Genomic DNA, 25,406 nt, shown 5'->3' on the forward strand with positions numbered 1-25,406 from the left:
TAAGACTTTGGACAAATGCCTGGTGGAAAGATGAATACCATAGCCATCTGGGATCTAGCCCAATAGCTTTATTGAAATGGATACATAAAGCAGAATTTTCTACAGAAAAATAGAATTAACTTTGCAATCATTACCTATTCTTTGCCTGGGATGATACATAAAAGTGGGTGCTAACTGCAAACTGAGGAATTATGAACTGAATTTTCCACATATAAACAAAGCAGGGCAAACACACTGTGACACCAATCAGCTTTGTATTTCCATCAGTACAAGCTGGGCAGCAGGCTGGAAGACAAAGTAGATGGGAAATTGGCACCCAAAACAAAGCAGAGCTTGGAAGCACATGTGTTAGCAGCCTCCTACACTGGGCTTTGTGAGGTGTGTTGTTGTCTTCTCCCAAGAGGTCTTTCCAAACACCTGCTTGAAAGCACATGCCAAAACTGTGGTGCAGACCAACACTAGTATTTATTGTGTCTGTTGGTGATTTCTGATGGTCCTTCCCAAGGGATGCCAACCTCACTCACAGTGTTTGCTTAGTTGCTTCTGTGGAATACACCTGCAGGGAAAAGATCCACTCTCTAAAGCAAAACTGGTCTTTGGCTTTGAGGTTCAGCTCCAAGTCCACAGGGCTTGTTCTCTGTCTGTGACTCAACAACATTTGGCACATTAAAAACTGTGCCTTTAATAAACTGGAAAATAGCTTCTAAAGAATCCTTTGAGGGATTTAACAGTTTTCATCTCTTGGTCTATCTGCTTTGTCCATTTTCATTTAAGTTCATGCAATGCAAAGAAATGAGCCTCTTAGGAAACAAAGACATTACTGCAGCAGGAAAATTAGCAAAATAGGAAAGATTATACCACACCATCCAACCTTGCATGAAAACACAAAAGAAAAACATAGGAAGGAGAGGCAATGAGTAAAGAGGGTATATTGACTCAGGGTTTGTCCTGCCAGGCACATTTCAGTACAGGGGCTACTGAATAGTGGCAAATGGATCACAGCTGATAAACTACTTCAAAGCAGCACACCCAGACCTCCTAATCCCATAGGACTGCAGAGGAGAAATGGCTCTTCAAATTCCTCAGCATGGAGCTGAGAGACAAAGGCTCCATGTTTGCAGTTCCTCTCCCACTGGGGTGTCACTGTTGCTTTCCCTTGTCACTGCCCCCTGCCCCAGCTGCTGAATTTACAGCTTTGTCTTTCCCTTCTCCAGATTATGCAGTAATTACACATTTCTCAGGCAGAAAAAAACCCCCTTCCACTGGCTGCTGTACACCAGCAGAGGCCTTATCAAGTACCACAGAGAGGGAAGGCATGAAATCACAGGCCAGCAGTTTACAGCCCATTTTCCCCCCATGTGGATTTTTACCTTTTCCTCACTGTCATGGAGTCACACTTGAGAATCACACTCTTCTGTAGCTTGCCTGTTCTGTCCTGCAGAATTGCTGCCCATCCAGTAGTTCTTCCACCTGCTGGTTTTTATTCCCAATGAATTAAATGGCATGGATGTCTCACTAGTTGAATCCTGGATTCTTTCCTCTTCCAATCCATTTATGAAATTGCAACAATAATTTTTTTTTTAGTTCTTATCTTCTTAGCCATGGTGCCCCTCATTCTGATGACACGTCCAGATTTCATAAGAACTGTTTTGTCTTCAGCCAGGTCATAAAAGGACACTGCACAACACAAGATGGCCAGTCCTGGGAATAACCACTGGGCACAGCTTAAAATATATCACTCTACCTGCTTTTGCAACTATTTTTTCAGGCACCAAAATGCACAACACTTCCCAGCCTGCTCAGGAGAATGTAATTTAAAACAGCATCCAAGCCTCACTAAATAAAATAAGGAAGGTGGGAGGATGATTTAACAACATTTGTCCTTAAATCCCCCTGGTTTTCCTTTTATTTATTATGCTCTGAGTATCTACTAAAGGTTTAATTATTTGCTACACTACTTGCCACTCTCTAGAACCCAGAGAGCCTCTAACTCCCTGACACCTTTGCCCTCTCTCATCCCTTTTTAAAGTAGATACTATATTTGTAATCTCATACATGACTTTCAAGGGAAATCATTAAAGCTTGCTTTGGCCAGTTTCATATTTGCCTTGGATGGAATTCACCTGGCTCAGCTGATTTGAAAACATCTCCACTGCAAAAGCTCTGACATTTCCTGTTTTATCTCTAATCACTTTTTGCTGCTGATGTTAATTGTGTTGCTGCCTGATTGCAGATGACCTTTGTAAATGGACAGTCTTCCACAGCTGTCAATTATTTAATTAGCTCAAAAGGCAGAAACATATGCTGTGGGTCCAAAGGTTTCATCCCAGCTGAATCTCATGTAACTGTCAGGAGGAGACTATTTAATGTAATTTCATTTTTTAAATTTATTTGTTTTTCTGTAAGAAGTAAAGAGAATATTAAAGTTGCAAAAGTCCAGCTCCAAAATAACAGGAAGTTCTGACATTAATGTTTCTTTTCCAACCTTAACCAAGTATTTCTCTAGGCTGTGATACAGATTCAACTACAGGACCGGGTACTTTTTGACAATGTCATAATCTATTTCAATATATATTGGGATAAAGTTAGGGCTATGTACTGAAGGAGTCATGAGAACTCTTGCCTCATTTGTTCCAAAAATTTGGAGGCAGAGAGTGAAAGAGGAAATTCTTATGATTATGGTAACTAAATGGCACTATAAGAAGTAAAGTCTGGTTTTGTTCAGCAGATTGGCAGTAATCTGATATAGGTATCACTTGAACCAAGTCCCTCACCAGTAACCACTGGTTGTGTGAATCACATTTTCTTAGTGCTCAGTTTGAGATATGTCAGATCTGCATAAATGTTGAGCACTCACAGGCATTTGTGAATGGAGCTTCACTTTCAAAACAGAAAATGTAGGGGGATAGAATATAAGGCAGTATAGAATATAATCTTATCCCCTAAACAGTTGCAGCTGGGTTAGTTATTAAAGATTAGGAGCAGGCTTAATTTTAACAGGCCACAGCTGTAGCCAACAAGAAGAGTGTTATAAAAGAGTGGATTGGTGGGTTGAGGGAACTGCAGTCAGATGGCTGCTGTGAGGGCAAGGAAGAGTCAGTGCCTAGAGGAGCTGCCTACAAGAAACATCAAGGAGGTATGAAACTCTACCAATATAGAACCCTTGTAATGTAATGATAACAATCTCTTGCACTATAATGAAAACAAGAAAGTGCCTCGTTATGTTAAATGTTCGAAAAAAATTATCTGCAAGGCGCAGCTCAGAGGAGCACTGAGCTTTTTTAGACTTTTGTATATTTTAAAATATTGTGCTTTTTGTTGTCGCATGTTATTGGAAAAACAAAAACCCAAAAGTATTTTTGAGAAGAATGTATACATTACAGTGGTATGTATTATTGAGAGATTGCTTTGTGCAATCTGTGAAAGTGGGGTTTGACCACACTCTCAAGCATAAGGACAAACTAAAATGCTGTATTTGCTTCTCACTAAACATTCTCCTATGGCCCACTGTATAAGCCTGGCATGCCAGAGAAAGAGTAGCATGCCATCCTGAGGATGAAGATGGTTCCAGATTGCAGACCTATGAGGAACAGGAAGGAAGGGTAGGATTTGTTTTGTATTCATATATTAAGAATTAGCATGACATAAGTTCTTAGTATTTCCATTGCAATTTCATCCAGACCTCTCTGGATGCATTTCTAAAGCAGAGAGAAGTACTGCAGTGGCCTTTTATCCCCATTTTTCAGTTCAGCCGCTGGAGGGCAACGTGATCCCAGACACCAGGCAGAGGCAGCTCTGTAGCCCGCCGAAGTAGGGAGCGTCACCCAGCAAGCACTGCCGCACTGGAGATGAATTTCTGCGCATTAATCTGGCAGAAATTAGGTAATAACAGCAGCAAGAAACCACGTGCTCTTGCATTTTACCTTTGGTTTAGGATTACTTCATGAGTTCTAAATCCGTGGATTAGCCAAAGGATTTCTGCAGGCAGTGATGCAAGAGCCACTCAGCCTGGTATCACAAGTGGCTAAGTATTTCCCACTGCTAGGTAACTGAAAAGCCCCAGACATGTGTCTGCAGTGGAAACAACTCTGGCAGACTTTTCTGGATTAGTTGTTAAATCTGTTATAACAAATTATTTGTTTATTATGTTTTGTAGGGCTATCTGCGTATGTAGGGTCTGGTTTTCTTTCAAACAAATAGAAATAGTTGGGCTCAACTGAACTCCAGAGCACCTGGGTTCCTGGAGAAGACCAGAGAGATCATGTCAGGTATATGTGCTTTGGGGAAAGCAACAGCCCAGCAAAAGTGCATCAAATAGTGTTTGGAAAAATGTTAAAGCCAGCGTCTTATTAAGAGGTGGTAAGTACCGAGTGGTTGCTGCTGTTTCAGCTGGGGTTGTGGCAGAAGCAGAATCTCATCCATCTCGTTCTCCCGGCGCCCTTTGTGTGGCAGCCTGTATCACACCGCTGCCTGTGCAGTGCCTTTGTTGGCAGCCATGAGCGCTGCAGCTGTGTTTGCCCGGGCTCTGCAAAGCGCTTTCATGCAGCAGATTGTTCAGGACAAGCGAGCTGGGATAACTCACTGCGTGAAGGATTTGCTTAGCAGATGCACACGGATAAGCCTTTAGTATCCTCCCCTTTAGTTTCATTCTGCCCTCACCAGCATCGTGCGTGTTTGCATGCACACACACACAGGGGCTGGCTAATAATCTAATTTAATCCTTGCAGCACAGGATTTTGTTCCTTATCCATTCAACTGTGGGAAGGGATTAGGAATCTTCAGCTGCCAAACAAGGCTCTTTCTGAGCTGAGAGGATCCCATTTTAAATTTCTATCTGTTTGCCTGCACCTGGAAGCAGATTGAATCAGACTGAAAGGATGAAATTTTGGATCTTTTGAAAAATATTTGCTTTAATTGCACTTTCAAAATGGAGCATTGCAGCATTGAGGAGGGGACGTCATGTTTTAATTCTTATGAGTTCCCTGTGCTTTGAGGGACAAAGCAGCCATGTGAAGGAGGGAGCTTATATTTGAGAGGAAAGAAGGGATTAGGTTTAGTTTCTGTTTGTGTAAATTGATGTTAACCCATTACACTAGCAGATATGTGACAGTGTAGAGGCAGGGGACGAATAATTTCAAGTTTTCCCTGTCAGTTATTTTATTGTTTCATAGAAATTCCTTGGAAGGAAGTCATCAAGATGACAATGAGTTCTGCAGGTTTCTTTTTGTAGTAGACATTCAAGACAGACCTTTAATTTTTTATAATGTTCTATTGAAATAAATGGCAAATTTAGCCAACAAAACAGACTTGGTTTTAGGGTGGAACTGGAGCCTCAGCGCAATCCTGCTGTAATCATGGGGCTGGCTGAAGTCACCACCATGATGTGAGACTTTTGCCTTGGAGCCTGTTTCAACATTAGAGTCCATTGCTCCAGCGGTGTTTAATCGCATTAGAGACAAGCCAGTGCTGTAATCACTGTGAGTCACTGAAGGCAGCTCCACCAACACACATTTAGGGAGAACTGAGCCACCATTGTCAGTGACACTGTGTGCCTTGGGATGATACTGCTCATTATAGTAAATATTTCACTTTTTTTCTTTACTACATGGAGATGCTACGAATTATTTCTGCTCCTTTCTTAGGTCACAGAGGAGCTCATTTGAATAAATTAATGAAGGTTAAAATTGCTTGTGTTTATTAATTCTGCATGCCATTTTTCTGTGGATAAAATGTTAAGGAAAATCGCCATTATCATGGAAGGATATTCTAGTAATTGCCTGTAATTATAAGGGCATCTCACTACAAATACATTTAAGTACATCATTAGAAACTGACACTTTGATACTTCAGGACAAGATTGTATTTTAGAAAGAAAGACTGAATAAAATGCATGCTCTCCTTAGGCTGACTACCCCAGGAGCTGTTGGATTCATGCCCAGCACTGGCACTATAAAAACCATTCCCTTTATTTATGATATTTGGGGTGTTCAGATCACAACTGCAGGTTATTCAGATAATCAGGCTAGAATAAATTAAACTATATTTGTGTTATATCCTAATGAGCTGGTTTGCTGGTGTTTTGTAGTAGAAATAATTGATTCTCTTACCTTATCACTGTAGGAGCAGAAAGAATTTGGCATATATATGAAGATAGTCTAAGGCACCTTCAAATATACTTGTCTTAATGTACATCAGTGCTGGAGGAACTTGTAATAAAACATGCTCTGGGGGAACATGTTGCCTGGGAAGTGGGGATTTATCCTATTTGCAGGCAGAATAGACTATCAAAATCAGTAGTTATTCTTTTTTATCTTGTAAAGCTAAGTGTGTACCTGGAAGAAATGGCTGGGACAAGGAGATCACATCTAAGATTTGTATCTGAAGGGGCCCCAGGTCAAATTTATCCATGGAATATCTAATTTCAGTGGATACAAACCACAATGGATTTTAGCTGCTGTACTCTGGGAATAAGGTTCTATGTTTTAGCATGCTAAAAGCAAGGGCATTTTTATAACATGGGAAAAATGCATTGTTGGGCTGACTCAGGCATTCTCTGTATTTTAATGCATTCTGACAGACTTCAGCTACTGTGTAATGACATGAGATTAGGAGAACTGCAAGTTAATGGAACTGGGTGAGCAGGGGGATACATGACAGACCCTCAAGCCTCATTTCTCTGGGCTGCTTGTTTGTATGCAATCACACTTCACCTGTTATGTGGAAGGATGCTTTGGGGATTTTTCTGCCCCCTGGTAATTTACCTGGACCTAACACACAACCACAAGCCCTCCCTCACCATTAACTGTCTGCCTGTTGTAAGAGAAATCATGCTTTAGTAGTTAAGACAAGCAAACACAATGTCTATTCTAATTCACCAAATAAATTGAGAAGTTGTGTTTCCAAGTGGATTAGCCCTTCCTGAATTTGATTCAAGCTTGCTTTTTTTTTTTTTTTTTTTTTTTTTTTTTGAGTTCCCTTTTCCATTCAGGGAATAAATGTGTGTGGACTAATCTAGGGATGAAAACACATTAACACAACTGCCTCACATTGCCAAATGCTTGGAAAGAAGAAGGGAGGGCACTGATCCCATAGATAATTCACTGCCTGGGACAAAAAGGGGCTGCATAAATGTTGAGCTGAATTGTGTCCATCACAGTGCAGAACTGTGCTCTGTGCATCCTTATTTTCTCACTGCAATGCTAGTGTAATTGCATGCTTCAGTGTTCAAGAGCACATTGGAGTGGCTGGTTTTAGCTAGTGGTTGCAGCTTCTGAAAGGTACCTGTGGGGGAGTGGTTATGAGGATCCATTGTGCAGCCTCTGCTGATAATCTCAATGAGGAATTGCAGGATCCTGACCTTAGGATTCAAAGCACAGGCTGGAGGGACTAGAAGGGTGAATTCGATGGACTTACAGTGGATAAAAGCACATTTATGCTGTTATTGTTTCAGTCCTCAGAGAAACTGAATGGGGTGGGTAAGTCAGCAGGCAGAATTAGCACCTCCTCTCCCCTGGTGAGATACATGGGGCAGTCACACAGGTGTGCTTTGCCCGATGCAAAGATCTTCCATAGGAGTCTCTCACTGATAACCATTATCTTATCAAATTATTACCTTGCACCTCAGAAGTGAGAACTGCAAAGGCTAAAGAGCTAATTCTCTGGGCCCATCTCACAGGAAGCTGAGTGTCCTTTGTTATGTTTTTCACTAGAGGTGGCAAGTCCCCAGCATACATCTGCCACATAAGGAATTCTGTTCCCTTGGCCATGTTTGCAGCAGGCATCAAACCAAAAGCACCTTCCTGCTATTTCAGCTGTTGCACTTCCAGTTTGAGGGAATTTCCTACAGGTAGCTTTTTGGCTCAAAGAGCTGTTTTACTGAAGCTGTGCTAGCCCTCAGCTAGGAATTTTGTTTGGGTTTTTTGAAGATTCATCTCTCCTTCTTAGAAGAAAGAAGATTTTAAATAAGTGTTTTCCCTGCACAAGCAGGAGGGTAGGGCTGTAATAAGACTATATGAGAGATCCAAAGGTGTCATTTAATATTTAGGCACCTTGAAGAACTCTGCTGGTGGATTCTCCTTTGACTTACCAGAGTCATGCCTGAAGTACCCAAGGGTTATAAGAAATCTTCCCAGCACAGCTTTAAGTAGCAGCTCTAAGTCACAGACACACAAACCATGTTTGAAGAGTTAAAAGTACTTCCTGTTTTGGTATGGAAGTGTGTCCCCTGCTATAGATCCTTGTGGCTAAAGCTAAACAGACACCCAATGCGTAAAATTAAATCAAAAGTTTTCATTTGTGAGCTATGAAGTAAAAATAAAGAACCCAGGCCCCAGAGATGTATGACAATTCTGGATAGGCACTGTTTAACAAGGGGTAGAACTTTGACCTGTTTCAGACACACTTTAAAGTGGATTTTCAAACACAAGGAATTCTAATCAATTATCAGCACAGAATGACTGTGTCCATTCCACACCACTGATTTTAACACAAAGTAAAACAGAAGCATGAGAGCAACACTCCTGTAAAGCCACATACATCTTTATTCTCCACCCAGGCCAGCAAGGATGGGAAAGAGGAATGCAATTAAAAATAGCAATCAGCAAACAGTATCTTTAATTAAAAAACATCCAGACTAGAGCAGCCAGAAACACACTCAACAATCAGAATAACTGGAATTCCCTGCACTCTGACAGTGGCACATAAGCAGATATTACTTGATTCTGAAAGCGGGGTTGGACAAGACAAAAACTTGTGCTTTTTTCTATTACAACAATTGATAATTATTATATATTTTGCAACAGGCAAACTGCTACAGAGGACAATGGGCAAGAGAGAAAGCTATCCAGCTGCTTAGAGAAAAGTCTGAATTAAACTTTTACAAATAGCACCAAAACCAACCCCAAGCACCAGAACTAACCCCAAGCTTAAATAGCCCCCACCAAAATCAATGACAGAATGCCTTGAATTTAGCAGAGCCAATGAAAGCTTAGTTAAGTGTAAAGAAGTAGAAAACACATGATGGATTGTCCCAGCATATCCCCCAAAATGTGACCTCCAAACCCAGAAGCACAGCTGCACTGCAGAGGGAGGGTACTATGACTCCTGTGATGCTCCTTTGTGTCTATGTAGCAGTAAGAGGCATAGATTTGGTTTTGTCTCCACTCCAGAGGGCTGTTAACAATCCTGAAAGCAAATCCTGCAGCTCAGCAGACATTTCACGTGGATGTATTCTGTAATGAGCTGGTATTTATCATTCGAGCCCTCTGTAAGCTGAAGGCTCTTTGTGCTACTGACCCCAGCCTTGAACAGCTGCTGTTTGGCAGTGACAGCTGAATTGGGTTTGTCCCTCTGCAGCAATGCACACTTGCCAGCCATCCATTCCCCAAACTTGTCTGCTGCATGTTGGGGCCAAGATACACAATCCACCCCTTTCATGCCAGCAGCGTCCCTTTAGGCAAAGCGTGAGAACACTTGCCAGTGAACCTTCCTTTTCCTTAATGCTTATTAAGCATCACTTATTCCCATGCTCCAGCCATGTGGGAACCTGCAATTTCCATGTGGAGAGTGGCTGCACTGGGTCACTACAGCCTGCCAGCACTGGCATGGCTTATCCTCAGCACCTCCATTAATTCAGAGGCATATCAGCCTGCCTGATTGGAACAGGCCTGTGAAAGGCATTCCACTGCTTGAACCAGTCCCAGGCATATGTCAGCCTCTTTGAATCCCACTAAACTACCTGATGTTGTCTCACAGATTGGGGTCTATTTTATTATTTTTTTTCTGGAAGTTGGTAATTGTTTTGAAAGACTTCACCAGTAAAAAATGATAGTAGGAAGCAAGAAACACAGCCTGGCTCTACCTGTGCCCAGGGAGCACCACTGCTTTCCCAAGTTTGGGGCCAAGACTGCTCTTGATATTTGGCTTGTGCATTATTTACTGTTGAGCCTTCAGCCAATGCTAAGAGGCTCCTTTGACCTCCCAGGGACCAAGGATACAGCAGGAACTACTTATTTCCCAGTGTCAGGACTAGAGGATCAGATGGAATTTGTTTATACATCACCAGTTCCCAGATGCTCTAACCAGGACAGTCAGTGTAGTCTTGAGCTCAACCTTAAAATGCAATACAAAGAATTAGTTTCTGTGAAATCCAGCTTCTGAATGGTTTCTTTTTACCATCCCAAAAGTAGAGCAGCAGTTCCCTCCCCCCGATAGGGAGACTGGGGAAATGAGACACTACAGAGACAGGAGTGACTGTGCAGCTGACAGACTGCATGTCACACTTACCTACCTACATGCAAGCAAATGGTGGGCTCCTCTGGCTTGGGCCTCACAGACTTTCCAGCAGCACCAGCAGTGGAACACTGAGAAAATTAACTATGTTTCAGATATGTTACTCAGTCCCCATTAGAATCTGCTACACTTTTATTTTGCTCATCTCCTTCTTAGGCCAAAACCCCAATAGATGATCGAGAATAAAGAACTTTTCTCGTAGTAATTTTTGTAAAAAACAATTAAAATTTCTCCAGCCTATGGTGGCCACCTCAGCCTGGTCAGGGAGCCTGCTATGATGCCATGAAAAATCCAAAAAGGAGGGAAACCCATTACAAAAATGAGACATGAGGGGAGGAGGACGTACGATGCATTGCTCTTCCACATAATTAAACAGGAAGGGGGATGGGGTGGGGAAGGCAACACAGATTTCCAGAGGCACGGATAGACGTGAACTTCTGGACTCCCCCATTCTGAAAGGGGAGATCCAACAGCTCTTCCATAAGAGCAACTTGAAAACCAGAATAACTTGTTTCAGAGCCCTTTGCATCCTAAGTGCCTTCAACTCCACCTCTAAATCCAGGTGCTGCAAGTCCACACCTGCATTGCAGTGAGATGTAAATGGATTGTCCCCTCCTTAGGAGCAGGCACCTCCTTAGAGCAGGTGTTTCCTCCCTATAATACACCTGTTTGCACTGCACACAGTGCAGTGCACAATGACTCCTGTAGATCATTCCTCCCTAGCAGTACACATAACAAGAGATCCAGTGCAGAGGTGTTCCAAGCACCTATCTGAGCACCTGCAGCCACTTGAGGGTTCTTGGTGACAGCCTCATCAGGTCCCCCCACACCACATTACAAAGCAAGCTCTGCTATTCCATTGTGGGATGGGACTGTTTCAGGTCAGTGCAGAACTCACTTGATTTGTTAGCAGCTATGCTGTCCTCGCCTGCCTAAGTTAGCTGCTCTTGTTGGAAGGACTGGGAAAGGAACCTTTCTAAGAAAACTGCAGGAACATCACACATTTTGCTATTTAGCCGTCACCTCTGAATGGGTTCCTATCTCTTGAAGTTCATCCCCCGAGCAGAGACTTCTTTTCACTGTGTCGTAGGTCACTACTATTTCCTATTGCTGAAAAGTAAAGTCCACCTTGACAGAAGTGGACTTTTCATAATGTCTCTGCTACTCCACAAACAGCCAGAGCCCTGCAGACCTGGATTTTCTTACAACTCCCAGAAGCTGTAAATAGCTACAACACATGACAAATCCTTGGAAAGCCATGCACCTCCCCACCCAGAGCATGTGAAGCTAGCATTCTTGCATTCTGTGACATTTAAAGAGGACTCTCAGCCCAATATTTTATTCATTAAGTTTGTGTTTAAATATGTATGTATATTTTTTAAAAAAATCAGTGTGTTATTTTCTAGGTGAGAACACTGGTTTATGACCAAAATAGTCACCCAGGACAAAGGCTCAGACTGCTGAGGTGTCAACCCCCTGTGCAGAGCTCTTGCCAGAGAGACTACCTGAGATATTGTCAGAATCAAGTAGCTCAACAATGCTGTATGGAGAACAATCTTCCAAGCCCAGCTTGCTGCAGAGCCAGCCACAGAATCCTTTCTCCATATCCCTGACAGCGTGCCACCAGTACCCAAAGGACCATGCTACCTGGGCTACAGCTGAATACAGGCCTAGGGAGAAAGAAATAACCATAATTATAATTGGGTAGGAGATAATCAAAAAGGGACAAAAGGTGATTTTGTGCCAGAAGGTCCTCTCTTCATTATACACCAAGAAGATGTTGTACCATGTAATGGTTCCATAGTAGAATGAAACCACAAAGGACACTACAAAAATGATGGGGAGGCAGATGATGGTCCAGAGGACAATGTGAGGTCCTCTGTCTAGCCCAACATCACATTTCTTCTTCTTGTCAGGTACATCTTCTTTAGGAAGTTCCTTTGACTTAGCCAGTTCCTGCAGCTCTTTATCTGTTAGGGTGACGTGGATGTCCACCATCTGACCCTTCTTCTTTCCCCTGGTGATTGTTCCAGTCAAGGTGACGTAGCGGCTGTCTAAAGGCATGTTCCAGACACCTACAACACAGATAAACTCATCTACATCAGATTTATTTGCTGTACAAAGTATTTTGTGTAAATCTTCAAAGACCCCAAAGACAATTAGATAGTACATATGGAGTTGTATTTAGAATCAGATTTTAAAAGATGGAAGACAAGAAGCAATGCAGTATGAAGAAAATTACCACAAAAGAAAACGGAAGAAGAGCTAATGAGGAAAATGACAGGAATTCCAAATGATAGAAATCACAAGGGAGAAAACTCTAGTATCTCCACTAGGGAAAATACGTGAAGGGAAAGTGCTGCAAGAGTATAGGAGAATGAGAGAGAATGAGACAGAGTAACTCAGTTGAAAATGGTATACATATTTTCTTTGTTCATGGATTTATTCCTGAACAGCATGGACACTTGGGATTAATTAGATAAATATCACTGAGACTCTTGTTTTGGAATAAGCACATCCACACATGGAATTATACCTGAATAGCTAATATTTCACTTTACATTTGCATTGTAGCTCAATCCAAATTAATTTTTGAAGTTTAGAAAAACTTAACAAACTATCATAAAATTATTTTTGCATTTTAAGAGATCAGTAGAGGCACCAAACTGGACAGTGCTGGTGTATGTGTTAAAGCTACAAAGGGTCTGCTTTAGCTTTCAAGTGACATTGGTATAGGATGGGCCATGCAGTAGTACTGGCCATAAACTCCTCTTTGGGGCTACAGCATATTTCCTCCTGGTCTTAATTCTGACTAGCTTGGAAGAAGGTCTTCAGAAACTCTTAAAAAGAGGCTGAGCAGCTTGAAGGGCTGCAAAAAAGTAGGAAGGCAGCAGGCAAGTAATGATAGGTCTGGGATCATGGGGGCACCTGGTGTAGCTGGTGGCCCAGGAGCATTTGAGCCCCTCTCAGCCTGCACTGCTGTCTCACTGGAGTATTTAGCCACAGGACCTGTCTTCCACACTTCTTCCTGCAAGGGCACCCAGGACAGATAGCAGAAGTGAAAGTGACTCGAAGATGCCCCGTGATGACCTTGTCAAATAATCAACCTTCAAGAGGAAGCTGTGCTGAGCGCATGCAAACAGAAGGCAACAGCAAATCCTAGATAATGAGTTAAATTCCCTATCAAAGGTAGAGCCACTAACTCCATCTGCTTCCATCCTTTCACTTTACAGGCAGTTGTTCAGGCATGGACAGCAGCTTGATCACGGCTTAGAAGGACATCATTGGCTTAATGCATGCATAGCACTGCAACCAGCACATCAACCCCAACCAGCACATACATTTAAAACTAAGACTGTAACAATAACCAAAGTTTGCAAAGAACTGCAGGTGACATCCCAAATCAGCCTGGAATGCTTTCTGTTTCAGAGCATTTTAATATATGAACTCAAGCTCTCCTTGCCTGCAGTCTTGGAGAGGGTTGGGCCCACAGTCACTTCCATTTGACCTTAGAGCATGATGGCATCAAAAACCTTATGTGAAGTGAGTGTTCTCAGGACTACATACCATCTGTCATAGACTGACCCAGGAACTTGGAGCCTTCCTCAGAGCTCTTCTCCCCTCCTTCTTCATCTGCCTGTTCTTCCTCCACCTTATTGTCATGCTCGGACCGATACACGATTATTGACTCGGGCCGGGACTCTTTCTTCTTCTTTTTCCTGCGGTCCATAGTGGCTTCCCCATCAAAGGTCACAGTGGTTGCCACAGCCCTTCTCATTGTGCCACAGCGAGGGCTCTGGCCTCCACACTTGCTGTCTTTCTGCACAGTCTCCTCCATCCCGCTGCTGCTCTCAGTCACCTCACCTGGCATCTTGTAGCACCTGTTTCCAATCCAACAGCACCAATCCTGCACTTAGAAGTCACTGATTAACAATGGTCCCATGGATGCTTTGTTCTGGTAAGATGTCCCACTGCTGGTATCCAAACTATGCACTCCATTTCCAGCCTAAAATGAGAGAGAAAGCTGAAAAAGTGTCTTTGTCTTACCAAGTAGAAAAGATTGGCAGAATTATCCTCAAAAGAGTTACTTCCAACTGGTTTAAATGTCATCTGAAGATCTCTATTACTGTCCTGAAAATCAATTCTCTTACATGCCTACATGTTTTGTGGTTTCTAATCTATCTTGATTCTTAGGGTCCAGTTTTCACTAGAACAAACCAAAGCTACTGGAAAGAGTATTAACCTTTATAAGAAGGGATTAAACATAGCCAGCTTACTGGATGAATTTAACATTCCTCTGCAATGCTGGAAACAAACAGAAGACAATAGTTTTGGCCCAAAGGCATCAGAATAAAGGACTGAAAACATAGATGAAAAAGAAGTTGACCGATTTAAGGGACTGGCCTAGAGACAACTGCAACATGAACACTGTGCTTGTCCAGCATTACAACAGCTATATTGGTGCTAGCCTTTCTCATTTTGAGCTTCTAATGATTTACTCCCCTCTGCAAAGACATTACAAAAATTAATCAAATTATGTCAAAATGAGTGATGTTTCAAACTTTAACAATTTAGCAATATGTAGTGTTGCCATACTTTAAAAATACAGAATATACAGTGGATTTAAAGCAAAATTATGATTAAGATGACTTTGGTGGAGAGGGAATTGGGAACCACAGCAAATTCTTCTGCTTGTGCAGAGAAAACAACACAAGTGTTCACAAATCTTTTTAGCAAAAATCAATTTTTGCTCCTCATTCAAGCAAAGTTAACAGTGATATCAAGTGAAACTGTCATCCATGGGAAAGCTGCCTAAGTAAAAACATAATTAAACATGCATTGAAGCAGGCAAATCCTGTTCCATGAATATGGAAAAAGGATTAATGGTTCTCAGATTTCATAACATTTAAGGAAAGTGACTGTGCCAAGTATTCATGAAGCATTTAGGTACAAATCTGAATACAATGAATAACATTTTAACAACTCTGAAGAGCTCTGTTGAACATTTATGTGAACATGTGTATTTAAAAAAATGCAACTGACCAGTAGTTAAGCTTCTACCTAGTAACTGAGTCTTTCCTTTAACAGGAAACTAAGAAACACAAGTATCACAGTTTACAGCCTACATAATGTTGGGAAATAGTTTTACTTGAAAGGATGACAGAAAAAAGTTAAGCATTTTTAAATTTGGCAGTATGGTCCTGGTCTTCCCACAGATCTAAGATTTTGCTGGTCTGTTTTGAAATTTTGTGCAGAACTTTAGATCAACTATTTATGCCTGGTATGCTCACACTTAAACACACCACACCCACACAAAACTTGTAATTGTATCACTTTAACACCTAAGACTGTGCCCATTTGGCTCTATGGAGCTTCAAAGAATTCAACAATTCAGATTATTTTTGTGCATTAGAGAAAATAAATCTTCCCTGGTGATCAGAAGACACATAAAATGGACTTAAAAACCCCCTCAAGATTCAGTGTACCCTAGAAGTCAGACTACTTCTAAATTACTGGGCAGACAGTACTTTTAGCTCTGCAGCATGGCTGGAAGGAGTCTGTTGCCATCACACCTGCCATAAAATATGCATGTCTAAATTAGCAGACACACTGGAAAACTAATTCATGTAAGCTTTTGTTTGTTGACTTTTTTGTTTGCTTGGTTTTTGTTTTGTTTTTGTTTTAATGCCTTTAGGGATAAATGGAATTATTTTATGCAATGGAATAAACTCACTCTTTGTAGTAAATTCATTCAGGAAGTACAATAGACTCTAATATTTTTCTCTGAAAATCAGCTGTAAAACTTCATGTTTTGCATCTATAAACCCTTGAAATTAGGTGATTGAACCTAATGAGCCCCTGTGAGATTCTGCTTCCAAAAGTGAGGAAAACAGGCCTGGAAACAGAGAAACCAAAAGCATCACTTTTGGAATAATCTACTAGAAGTCTGGAGACACAGTAGTTGATTAGATTCCCAGAGTTCCTGGCTGTAGTTCCATGTTCAGTCCCTACTGACTTGAGAAGGGGATCACTTACAAGTAACATTTAAAAATAACACAAAAGCTACAGGCAAATATTTGTAGTTGGGGTTTTTTTTCCTTCCTTAAAGTTGATCCAGCTGTGGCCTTGCTTAAACTCACAGTGGATGATAAGCTAATGTCAGTTCTCAGTGTGATGCCAAAGCCCACAGGACTATGTCAGCCTTGACTGTGAAGGTGATATCCCTCCTGAATCTCTCCTAGACAGGCACTGGCAATCTGTGTCCTGTTCTTGTGCTCACCACACAGGCAGACCCTGATTAATGACCAGAAGATGCCCATGATCCCCAAGTTATCTTGCTGTGTCTGATGTTCCCACCCCACTATGGCAGCCACTGCCTCTGTGAGTTACCACCAGGACAAGAAACACCTCCACAGCAGGGTAATCTGAGAGTGGCAGCTCAATTTCTTCTCCTGCAGAGAAAAGGAGAGGGAATGGGCAATGGGGGACAAGCCCCTAAGAAGCACTGCTGCTGTGGCTGCGGCAAAACCCTTGGGATAAGGAAGTGAAGGAGCTCAGACTATTCTGTTTAAGGCACAAGAAGGTAACATCTGATGTCAGTCTGCCTACATCAAAACCAAAAGTATGTAGGAGATCCTTATGACCCAGCAGAGGAGGATATAGCAAGATAAAAAGCTGAAAGATGCAAAAAGGCAGATGTTAGGTAGGTGTTTTAACAAAGTGGGTAGGTGTCCCTTGGTATATCACTGGGTGATAAACTGTCGGGAAACTTCCAAATCTGGACTGGGTGTCTTGGCAGAATTTTGGTCACCTATACTTGACTAGAAGAGGGAAAGTCCTCTGGTTTGCATTAGGGAGCAGTCAGATTGAAGATCAAAAAGACCCCTCCTGATCTTGAGCCTGTTCTCACAGTACATGTTTATTTTTGTCTCATCGGTTTCCCAATGAAGCAGCTAGAATATCCCCTGCCAGCTGGTCCAGAACTTCTGAACACAGCACTTCAAAATACCACCATCAGCCCTACATCCCACAGCTGAGTTGTGCTAAGTTGAACAGGTTCAAGCCTCAGTCCCATTTTTCCTGGAAATATTTTCTCTGTAGCTGCAAACAAGAAATGGGCTCTTGTAGAAATCACAGTAGTGTACAGAGCTTCATTTTCCTCTCTTCCTTTTCTTTACCACTTCTAAGAATAAGGCCAGCCCTCAGCACTACACAGCTGTCCACAGCACCAGTTCCTTCAGCCACACACCAAAATCTTCACCCTTTAAAAGCTGAAATGGAGCTGAAACATTAACAATTGCTGTGCATCTCATACTAGTGATGCCCCCCACGTGGGTGCACAGGGGCAGGCAGGAATCTAATAACTGTCCATGGGAGGGAAGGAAAAGAAATGGTCACATTTCAGAGATAGCAAGGAGCAGGTTATTAGCCAAACAATTTGTTATTAATCTCCATATGAAAACAGATGGAGAACCCTGGGGAGGCTGCTCTGCAAAAGCACTTTGTAGAGTAATTTTTAGAAGCACAGTCTTCTGTTACTATGCAGGAAAGCTACGGCTGCTTATGCTTCCTGTGACAGTAATAGTCTTTGACACACAAAACAGGAGCCTAAAAGCTTGGCCTTGCACCATTTAGGTCAAAGGAAGCTTCTTCCATTGGTTTTCAGGGTTTGATCCTTCTGCTAACAGAATAGAAATTATCTGGTTTGAATGCAGACAGGGAGGAAGAGCCTTCCTGCAAGCTAATAAAATCTTTGATCTTAAATCCCAGCTAGAGCACAAGTAACCTTTTTATGACTGCTCAGAGCAGACATGAGAGGAAAAAATGTAGACAGTAAGCAGCAAGGAGCATAAATTTTTATTTTTATAGTCACATAAAATGTACAACACATAAGAAGAACTGGCACAGCATCTTCACTCACATCATGCAGGGGTTGTCTGCAGAAACAAAAAAACAACCTGTGCTTTAGAAGCACTGTGATTTATGGAGGATGGGGAAGAGATTAAGGGAAATCTACCCCAGAGACACCTTGAGAGAACTTCCCAGCCACAGATCTTCCTTTGCTTGCTGCTTTTACTCCATAACCTCTGCATCCCCATCCCATCTCCGCTAACCCGCACCTCTGATTTTGTGCATGTGCATGTGTGTGGTTTTGAGCACGCATGTTACCCAGAGGATCTTTTCCAATCCCTAGTATTTTTAAAGGGGTTATCTGCTGTAACTGCAGGGGCAAACTGTGAAAAATAGGTGGTATTAGATGCATCCAGCTGTTCAGGACAGATCTGTCTGCCACCAACCAATCGTGTTATGATGAAATGCATTGGTCTAACGCAGAACATGCAGCCCCGAGGCCCTAGAAAAACACGTGACAAGACATATATAAGAAAGCAAATTTAATTCACACTTTATGTGGGAAAAGGGCCAAATGGTAGGGCATCCTCCACAGCTTTGGATCTGTTTTAAATACCTAAATGACTCCACATTATCTTTCACATATGCATTCTCACCTGCTAAAACAGAGGATGTCTGTTTCCTCTTTATTTCATGTTGAAATAGATCAAACTAGATTGCACAGTTACTTGAAACTAGCAAATACTCAAGGCTGTGATGAATGACATATTAGACAGTGAGGCAAGAACAGCTCCTCTCTATCAGTACCAGGGTCTGTGCAGCTTGTGGTGAGCTTGACAGGGGATTTATCTCACTGAAAACACTAAAATGTTATTTTTAGCCATACAGATTCTTCACCAAGCAGCTCCTTCTACAGGAAGGAATGTCAAAGGAAGGAGGGAAAAAACTACCCCTCCTAGCAGTAGCTGATTTCAGACTGCATTGTGTCTGTATAACAGCAAGAAACACAAAGGAAGTCATCTGCCTCTGCCACCCCAACAAGGTAAAAGAAAGGAAACACCAAAATTCAAAGTTCACACCCTCCCTGCTTAATCCATTAATCCACAGGCTTCCAAGCACTTTCATTTCTTGGAAAGAGAAACAAGAGAAATGACCATGCTCTGGGCGTGCTTCCAAGCAGGAGCAGACTTCAAGCTGGACTGCCACAAGCAGAGGACAGCACTGAGCACCTGGGCAGAGGGAATAACACAGTAGATGATCCAAGTCACCAAAACCTTTACAGTGTTTGCTAGTGGAGCCGCCCATGCTCCGTGCCTTCCCCTCAGGAGCAGAGGGTGCTGAAAGCTCAAGCTAAAGGCAAAGGGAGGCACAGGAAAGCAACATCATTTCTGGGGGCAAGCACTGCCAGACCCAAGTTTGCCCAGTCCCTCCAGTTTACCACAGGCACACAGCTCCTGCCTGTTGGCAGGTGCCATTAGGGGAGCCCTGCACCACACCATGAGCCAAACCTGCTGTGGCCAGCTCAGCTGTTGACCATCACTGGAGCTGCAGCAAGACTGGACTTGCTTGGGTGTGGATTAAGGGCTTCCTGGCTCCTGGGGCCATGCTGGGTGCCTCAGGACCTTTGCTCTCCGTTCCATTCTTCCACAAGACACCAAATGCTCACTGACAGCATTCTACAGATACAGACAAAACACCAAAACAAAAAGTAGTAGAGAGATACATTCCATAGTATCACTATTGTTTCTGAATGACATTTTTAAAAAAGGATATTTTTAAAAGTCAAGGACATTTTGCAGAGTATCTATTTTATGAATCAGTTCTTTTTACTTTCCTTTGCCGTTCCATAACTTTTCCAAATGTGACAGAACAATAACTGCTGTGCAGATCATTTATTACTGAAGACTGGAAGACAGCATACAAGAATAGCTGAGCATTTTTATTTTTTATTAAATGCAATGTCCAATCAATTTTCTTGCATACCTACTTTTAAAAAATCCCCCAACTGTACTAGTCTACCTTTTTTGGAGCAAAAGCCTGAAATGCTATCTTGCCCTCATCTTCCCACTTTTTTGATCAGACTGCTAGAAGAAAGAGAAATTGTGATAAAAGACATAAAGCTTCTCACTACCTCCACATGGATGATATCTGTTTCTTTATGTTTATTATACAATGCTAAAAATGTCAAGGAATGGCATGGGCACATAGCCTTTAAAGAGAGCCAAGGTTTTAAAAAGAGCCTGATTTGGAAATGGAAGGTTTGAAATCTTGAAAGCAAACCAAGCTTTTAGATATGCGTCTTGAATAAACTCAACCAAAGACTCTAAATTTTTAAGAAAAATTAGATTTCAACTGTAGAGGCATGCTTTCTCTGCTGCCCTGCTCTACCCCTCACTTCTGGACTTGCCAAAACAGGCCATCCTGCACCTCAAAACAACATGTGCTCATTGCAATCCCTACCCCATCTCCCAGGTCACTGCTGGATCACACTGTGCCATAGGAACATCTGAACAAAGTCAATCCCACCAACTTTAGTAACACATTCTGCCTCCACAGCAGTGCCTTCAGTCTGGGATCAAGTGCAGCATCTATTTTTATTTGTAGAAGACCCAACTTGTCCTTCACTGGTTTGGAAGATGCACTAGAACTTGCTGCATACACAAACCAGAGTGCAGAGAAAACACCTTCTGCATAGCATATACACACACATGGGGAAGTAAGAAGTACTGGGAGCTGCTCCAAAGCCATGAAACACTGGTGGTGGGTGTGAAGCACCTGTGCTAACACAGAACTTACTAACCAGTGCTAGCACAGGACTTCTGCTACAAACCTGACTGCAGGGAATGCCAGCGAAGAGCTCCGAGACCTCCATCACACCGTGCTCTCAAGAGAAGGTTCCAATGCATGCTGGAATCTTTTCTGACCTTTACAATAACTAGAAGCAAGGACCCTGGTTAACACCTCAGGCTTTTTTTCCTTCCTTCCTACTCAGAAGATCCCTGACAGTCTCAGTCCCCTTTCCCACCCTGCTCTGTGCTGGCAAGATCAAGCACCCCAGTCAGTGCTTTGCTCTGACAAAATGAGGAGAAACCACACATTGAAATACCTGCAATTAGAGAGGAAGCACTTGCAGCCATACAGCCTAATGGAAAATACAGTCAATTGTGAATCCAGTCTGGACAGCATTATCTGAAAATACCAACAACAAGCTGCATACACACATCCTGTGGTTCTTCTTTAGACAAGATATTTGGGGGCTTCAAATCAGAGCTTTCTCTGAGTAACACCTGGCTGCAGCCCAGGAGCTGCTGAAGAGCACAACTGCACAGACAGTAAACTAGAATATTCCCCTGGGAGTGATTCAGGATTGTTTAATGCATTGCACAGTAAATACAATCTAGGATATTTAGACAGTATCTCCAGCAGCAGGAATTACTTGGCTCAGGGGAGTTGTGATTGGATACAAGTGCAGATAGAGACCTGTGATGCCAGGATATTAAAAATGCAGCATTTTGAACTGCAGACAAGTGAATGCTTTAGTATCATTAGTATGGTATTAGCAGGGTGTGTATTTGTTTAGAAAATCTTTCTACAAACCTGTTTCGAACTGTTTGATGCTGATATTCTATATCTTGCACCACTGTGAACTCAGCTTTGAGTGGGATGTCTGTTTGGTATGTCCTTTTTTTTTTTTTAATCACTGGAATGAAATTGCTAGGGATAGTGATAAAATCCTGATAATCTTCTAATTAGACTGAAATCCCCCAAGACATAGCTGAGAGTAAAGTGCCTTTCCTCCCTAAAAAGATTAATTGACCAGAAAGGCTGAACATCAGCTGGGGCTGACCAGGAGGCTGTTCTGATAAGGAAACCAGAAGCCACAAAACAGAAAGGCTCTCCCTTGCTGTTAAGAGATGATGGAAGGAAAAGCAGCCTCAAGAGAGAATGTACAGACAGGAGAAGAAAGTAGCAGGAATTTCCAAAGAAGAATTGCATAATCCCATAGAAAGGTCTAGAGAGATAAGGATACAAACTCACACCAGCTTTCCTTTTGTTTTGGCTCAATCTAAGCATTTCTTGTAATGGGAGAACAGACATTATTGTTGTTATATTTTGTGTGGTTTTTGCTGTCCCAGAAGAAGAAAAATATGAGCCTGGGGCACCAACAAGAGTGGGGTCTGTGACAGCAGATGCTACTGGAGTGCAAGCCTGCATTTTTCTGAAGGCTAACTAGCAGAAATCCTCTATGAGAAGCTGTCTCTAGCCTTAAAATTTTATTTCTGGCACTAAGATGCTTTCCATTAAATCTCCTCTGCCCTCACCTCCTTGTGAGACTGCTGACCCCAGGCATACCTCTCACAGGGTTTGGATCCTGTGGAGGTTTCTCTCCTGTTTGAAGCCACTTCTTCTCTCAGGTTGGTACTTAACTGCTCTTGAGACCTTTCCCCTTGCCAAGGTGGATTCTGAGCTATAGGAGGGCACAGACACCCTGAGGGACAGCATGCCATAAGGAATTCTCAAGGGAGTACATATGAGTGCCAGGATTTTTAAAGCATGGCAGCAGACTGGACTGGCAGGTGTCATCAGCTGAATAGCTGAGCCATAGGCTGGCAAAGCACAATGACAGCTTTGGACAAAAGGAGCCTTTTCTGAAAATGCAGAGTTTCCTATTCATCTCAATAAATTGAACTACTTCATTCAAAGCCAAGACACAATCTGGGAGCTAGGAAATCTGAAAAAACAGGAAATCTACTTTTTTCTCTTCAATATGTAAATAAAAAAGTAAATGTTCAAGAATGACATATGCTAATCCTACAACTCCAAATGAGCTGACAACTGGAAAAAACTACTGAATTCTTTTTTTTTGTCATTTTGACTTTTGAATGGTTGATGTTTCAAGCAATAGTTATACCAAGGCAAAAAAAGTCAGATGGTTAACTTCAAAAAACAAAAATTAAGACTCCAAGGCTTTAAATGCAGATTTATTTTCTTTCAAATTCAAGCTGATATATACTGGGAAAAAAAAGCTATCTAATCAGACATTATTTTCTAACACATAAAGATTCAAAATCTTAACATTAAGTTTATAGAGTAACATCAATATGCAAAAGCCTTATGCTTACTGAATGTACCACTGTCTGTGTGGAGTGATAGACGGACATGTTTTAATGCTCTCTATCAATAAAAGAAAAGTAACATTCCTTTGTGATTTAGAAAATACAAGCATATGAGAACATTAAAATTGATTTTAGTTAATAAGATTTTCTTCCTTTCAGCTTAAATAATTTTTAATTTCAATGACTGGGGTCAAATCCATTCACACAAAGGTACATGTGAATTCTTAGTTGAAAGGCAACACACACAACAGTGAACAGAAGCCACTGCTTTGCTGAAAATGTCTGTGAGCATTGGTTATCCCAGCTCTATTTTTTGTGAATACATTTCGTACCAGAAGGGGCTACCCTCCACTGAATGCCAAGGAATGGATGTTTCTTTTTCCCTCCTCCTTCCTCTACAGTCTTGATGCCTTTCCCCTTTCTCCTCCCATCCATCACTCACAGAACCCTTACTTGTGTTCAGCCCCTTATTTACGGCATTTCCGTGGCTATGGGGAAATTCCAGAAACCAAGCAATATATCCTGATAGGGAAGAAAAATTCCTTGATAGTGCTCTCTAGGAAGAACACTGAAGTCAAGGCGGTCACATGAGTAGAAAAGCCCACTGGATTTTCCTTGGAGCCATGCAGCTCAGTTGGGATGGCAGGCAGGCTGGAATATGAAGATCTAATTCACTAGCACAGATGAGTGCTTCTCCCTGGGATTAATTAATGATTGCTCTGATACGGCCTGCCCAAGATATGTAGGGCAGCCAGAGACAGTTAATGGGAATCTGTGAAGTCTCAGATTGTGAAAGATAATTAAAGGGAAGAAAAAAAATTTTTTGCAGTGTCACTCACAGTGCTTCACGTTTTGCCCCCAGAAAGTGGAATGCTTTCAACACCGATGTACTCTTCAAACACTGACCCACCCAAAAAGGGCAATTTTGTCTAACAGTTGCCTTATTGGCCTAAGTCACCATGCAGAAATGCACCCCTGTCTTGTCACCTTTCATTGCAGGTGAATGAATCTGGACACCCGGTTAACTTCTCCATGCCTCCCCTCCCATACACTTAAAAGGAGGGTCTACTGCTTCCATTAAAACACACTGAACTACAGGATAAACACATTATGCTAACATTGTCCCCGATTTAAAGTATTAAACCTTAAAACATGCTTTTGGAAAGTAAATACATTTGTTTCACAAATGAAAATCCCAAAACAGACTCAATGATTTTCCCACTTTACTTATACGTCTTAAAAAAAACCCCAAAACCTCACTCTCTTCTCACATTAGCCAACTCTCCTAAGGCAAAAATAACAAGACAAAATTGAGACATACTTTCAAACATCTCTTCTATTGAAAAGGACAGAGGAGATGCCTGGAAAGACACTGAACATGCACACACATGCTGCTGGGCACATCAGCGCCGGTTACAATCACCTGACACGGACAAAGATGCTCTGTCACTTCACTGTGGGACAGAAAAGAAAATAAAGCTGCCTGTCCTCTGAGCAGTTAACACCGAGCTCAGTTAGGGCCAGACACCACCACCACAAAGGCAATTGAGCCCAAAATGACTCTAGTGGGGACATGCTGAACGCTGTCACCTCAGCCTTCGCGGCCTCTTCCCTGCACAGTCCATGCCCGGAGAGAGGACTGCCCGCCCGTGGGTCCGTGGCAGGCGCACACCAGCACCTTCTCCTGTCCGTGACAGCCTCCGGGCTTCCCCCCGGCTGCTCCCGGCGCGGCTCCGCTCCCGGGGCTCCTCAGGGTGCCTGCCCGCGTCCAGGGGAAGGTGACCCGAAGCAGAACAGAACACCACGGCGACCCCGTCCCTTGCAAGCGGACGAGCCCGCGGCTGCGGGCAGGTGGGCGCTCACTACAGCGGCGACCCCGCGGCGCCACCGGAGGCACCGACCCCTCCCGGGCGCCGAGCGGTGTCTGTCCGCGGGGCGGGACCCGGCGATACCGACAGCGGACAGCCGCCCCCCTTGCCTTACCTGCCGCCCGCGGCGCCGTGCCGCCCCGCAGGACCCGGGCACCGCCGGACCCGGGCACCGCCACCGCCGCCGGCACCGCTCCGACGTCCCCGGCGCCGAGCCCCGGGCGGGCGGGGCCGCGCGTCAGTCGGCGGGCGCGGCTGAGGCGGGCAGGAGGGGAGGGAA

At 42.8% G+C, this 25,406-nt stretch overlaps 2 protein-coding genes across 2 annotated transcripts in view; one reads left to right on the forward strand and one right to left on the reverse strand.

Moving 5' to 3' along the window:
- Positions 1-3,080: 3,080 nt before the first annotated feature.
- PECR (peroxisomal trans-2-enoyl-CoA reductase) overlaps positions 3,081-25,406 on the forward strand; it is a 40,069-nt gene continuing 17,743 nt past the window's right edge. The window contains exon 1 of the mRNA XM_058809367.1: positions 3,081-3,136. The gene's annotated coding sequence lies outside the window, so the exon portion shown is untranslated. The remainder of the gene's footprint in view (positions 3,137-25,406) is intronic.
- Positions 8,567-25,318, reverse strand: TMEM169 (transmembrane protein 169). The gene is made up of 3 exons (XM_058809365.1): positions 25,242-25,318; positions 13,858-14,296; positions 8,567-12,365 (listed from the first exon to the last, which is right to left on the reverse strand). The coding sequence occupies exons 2-3, from the start codon at positions 14,159-14,161 to the stop codon at positions 11,743-11,745; spliced, it is 927 nt and encodes a 308-aa protein (XP_058665348.1). The 5' UTR covers positions 14,162-14,296; positions 25,242-25,318; the 3' UTR covers positions 8,567-11,742.

This window comes from Ammospiza caudacuta, chromosome 8 (assembly GCF_027887145.1).
Source record: "Ammospiza caudacuta isolate bAmmCau1 chromosome 8, bAmmCau1.pri, whole genome shotgun sequence".
Taxonomy (NCBI): Eukaryota; Metazoa; Chordata; class Aves; order Passeriformes; family Passerellidae; genus Ammospiza; species Ammospiza caudacuta.

What these genes read in the sequence shown, in the direction of transcription:
- TMEM169 (XM_058809365.1), bottom strand. Translation starts at nt 14,161, where the DNA reads ATGCCAGGTGAGGTGACTGAGAGCAGCAGCGGGATGGAGGAGACTGTG. An exon ending in GGGTCAGTCTATGACAGATG is followed by an intron (nt 12,366 to 13,857) that starts GTATGTAGTCCT and finishes TCTGTGTTGTAG; the next exon opens with GTGTCTGGAACATGCCTTTA.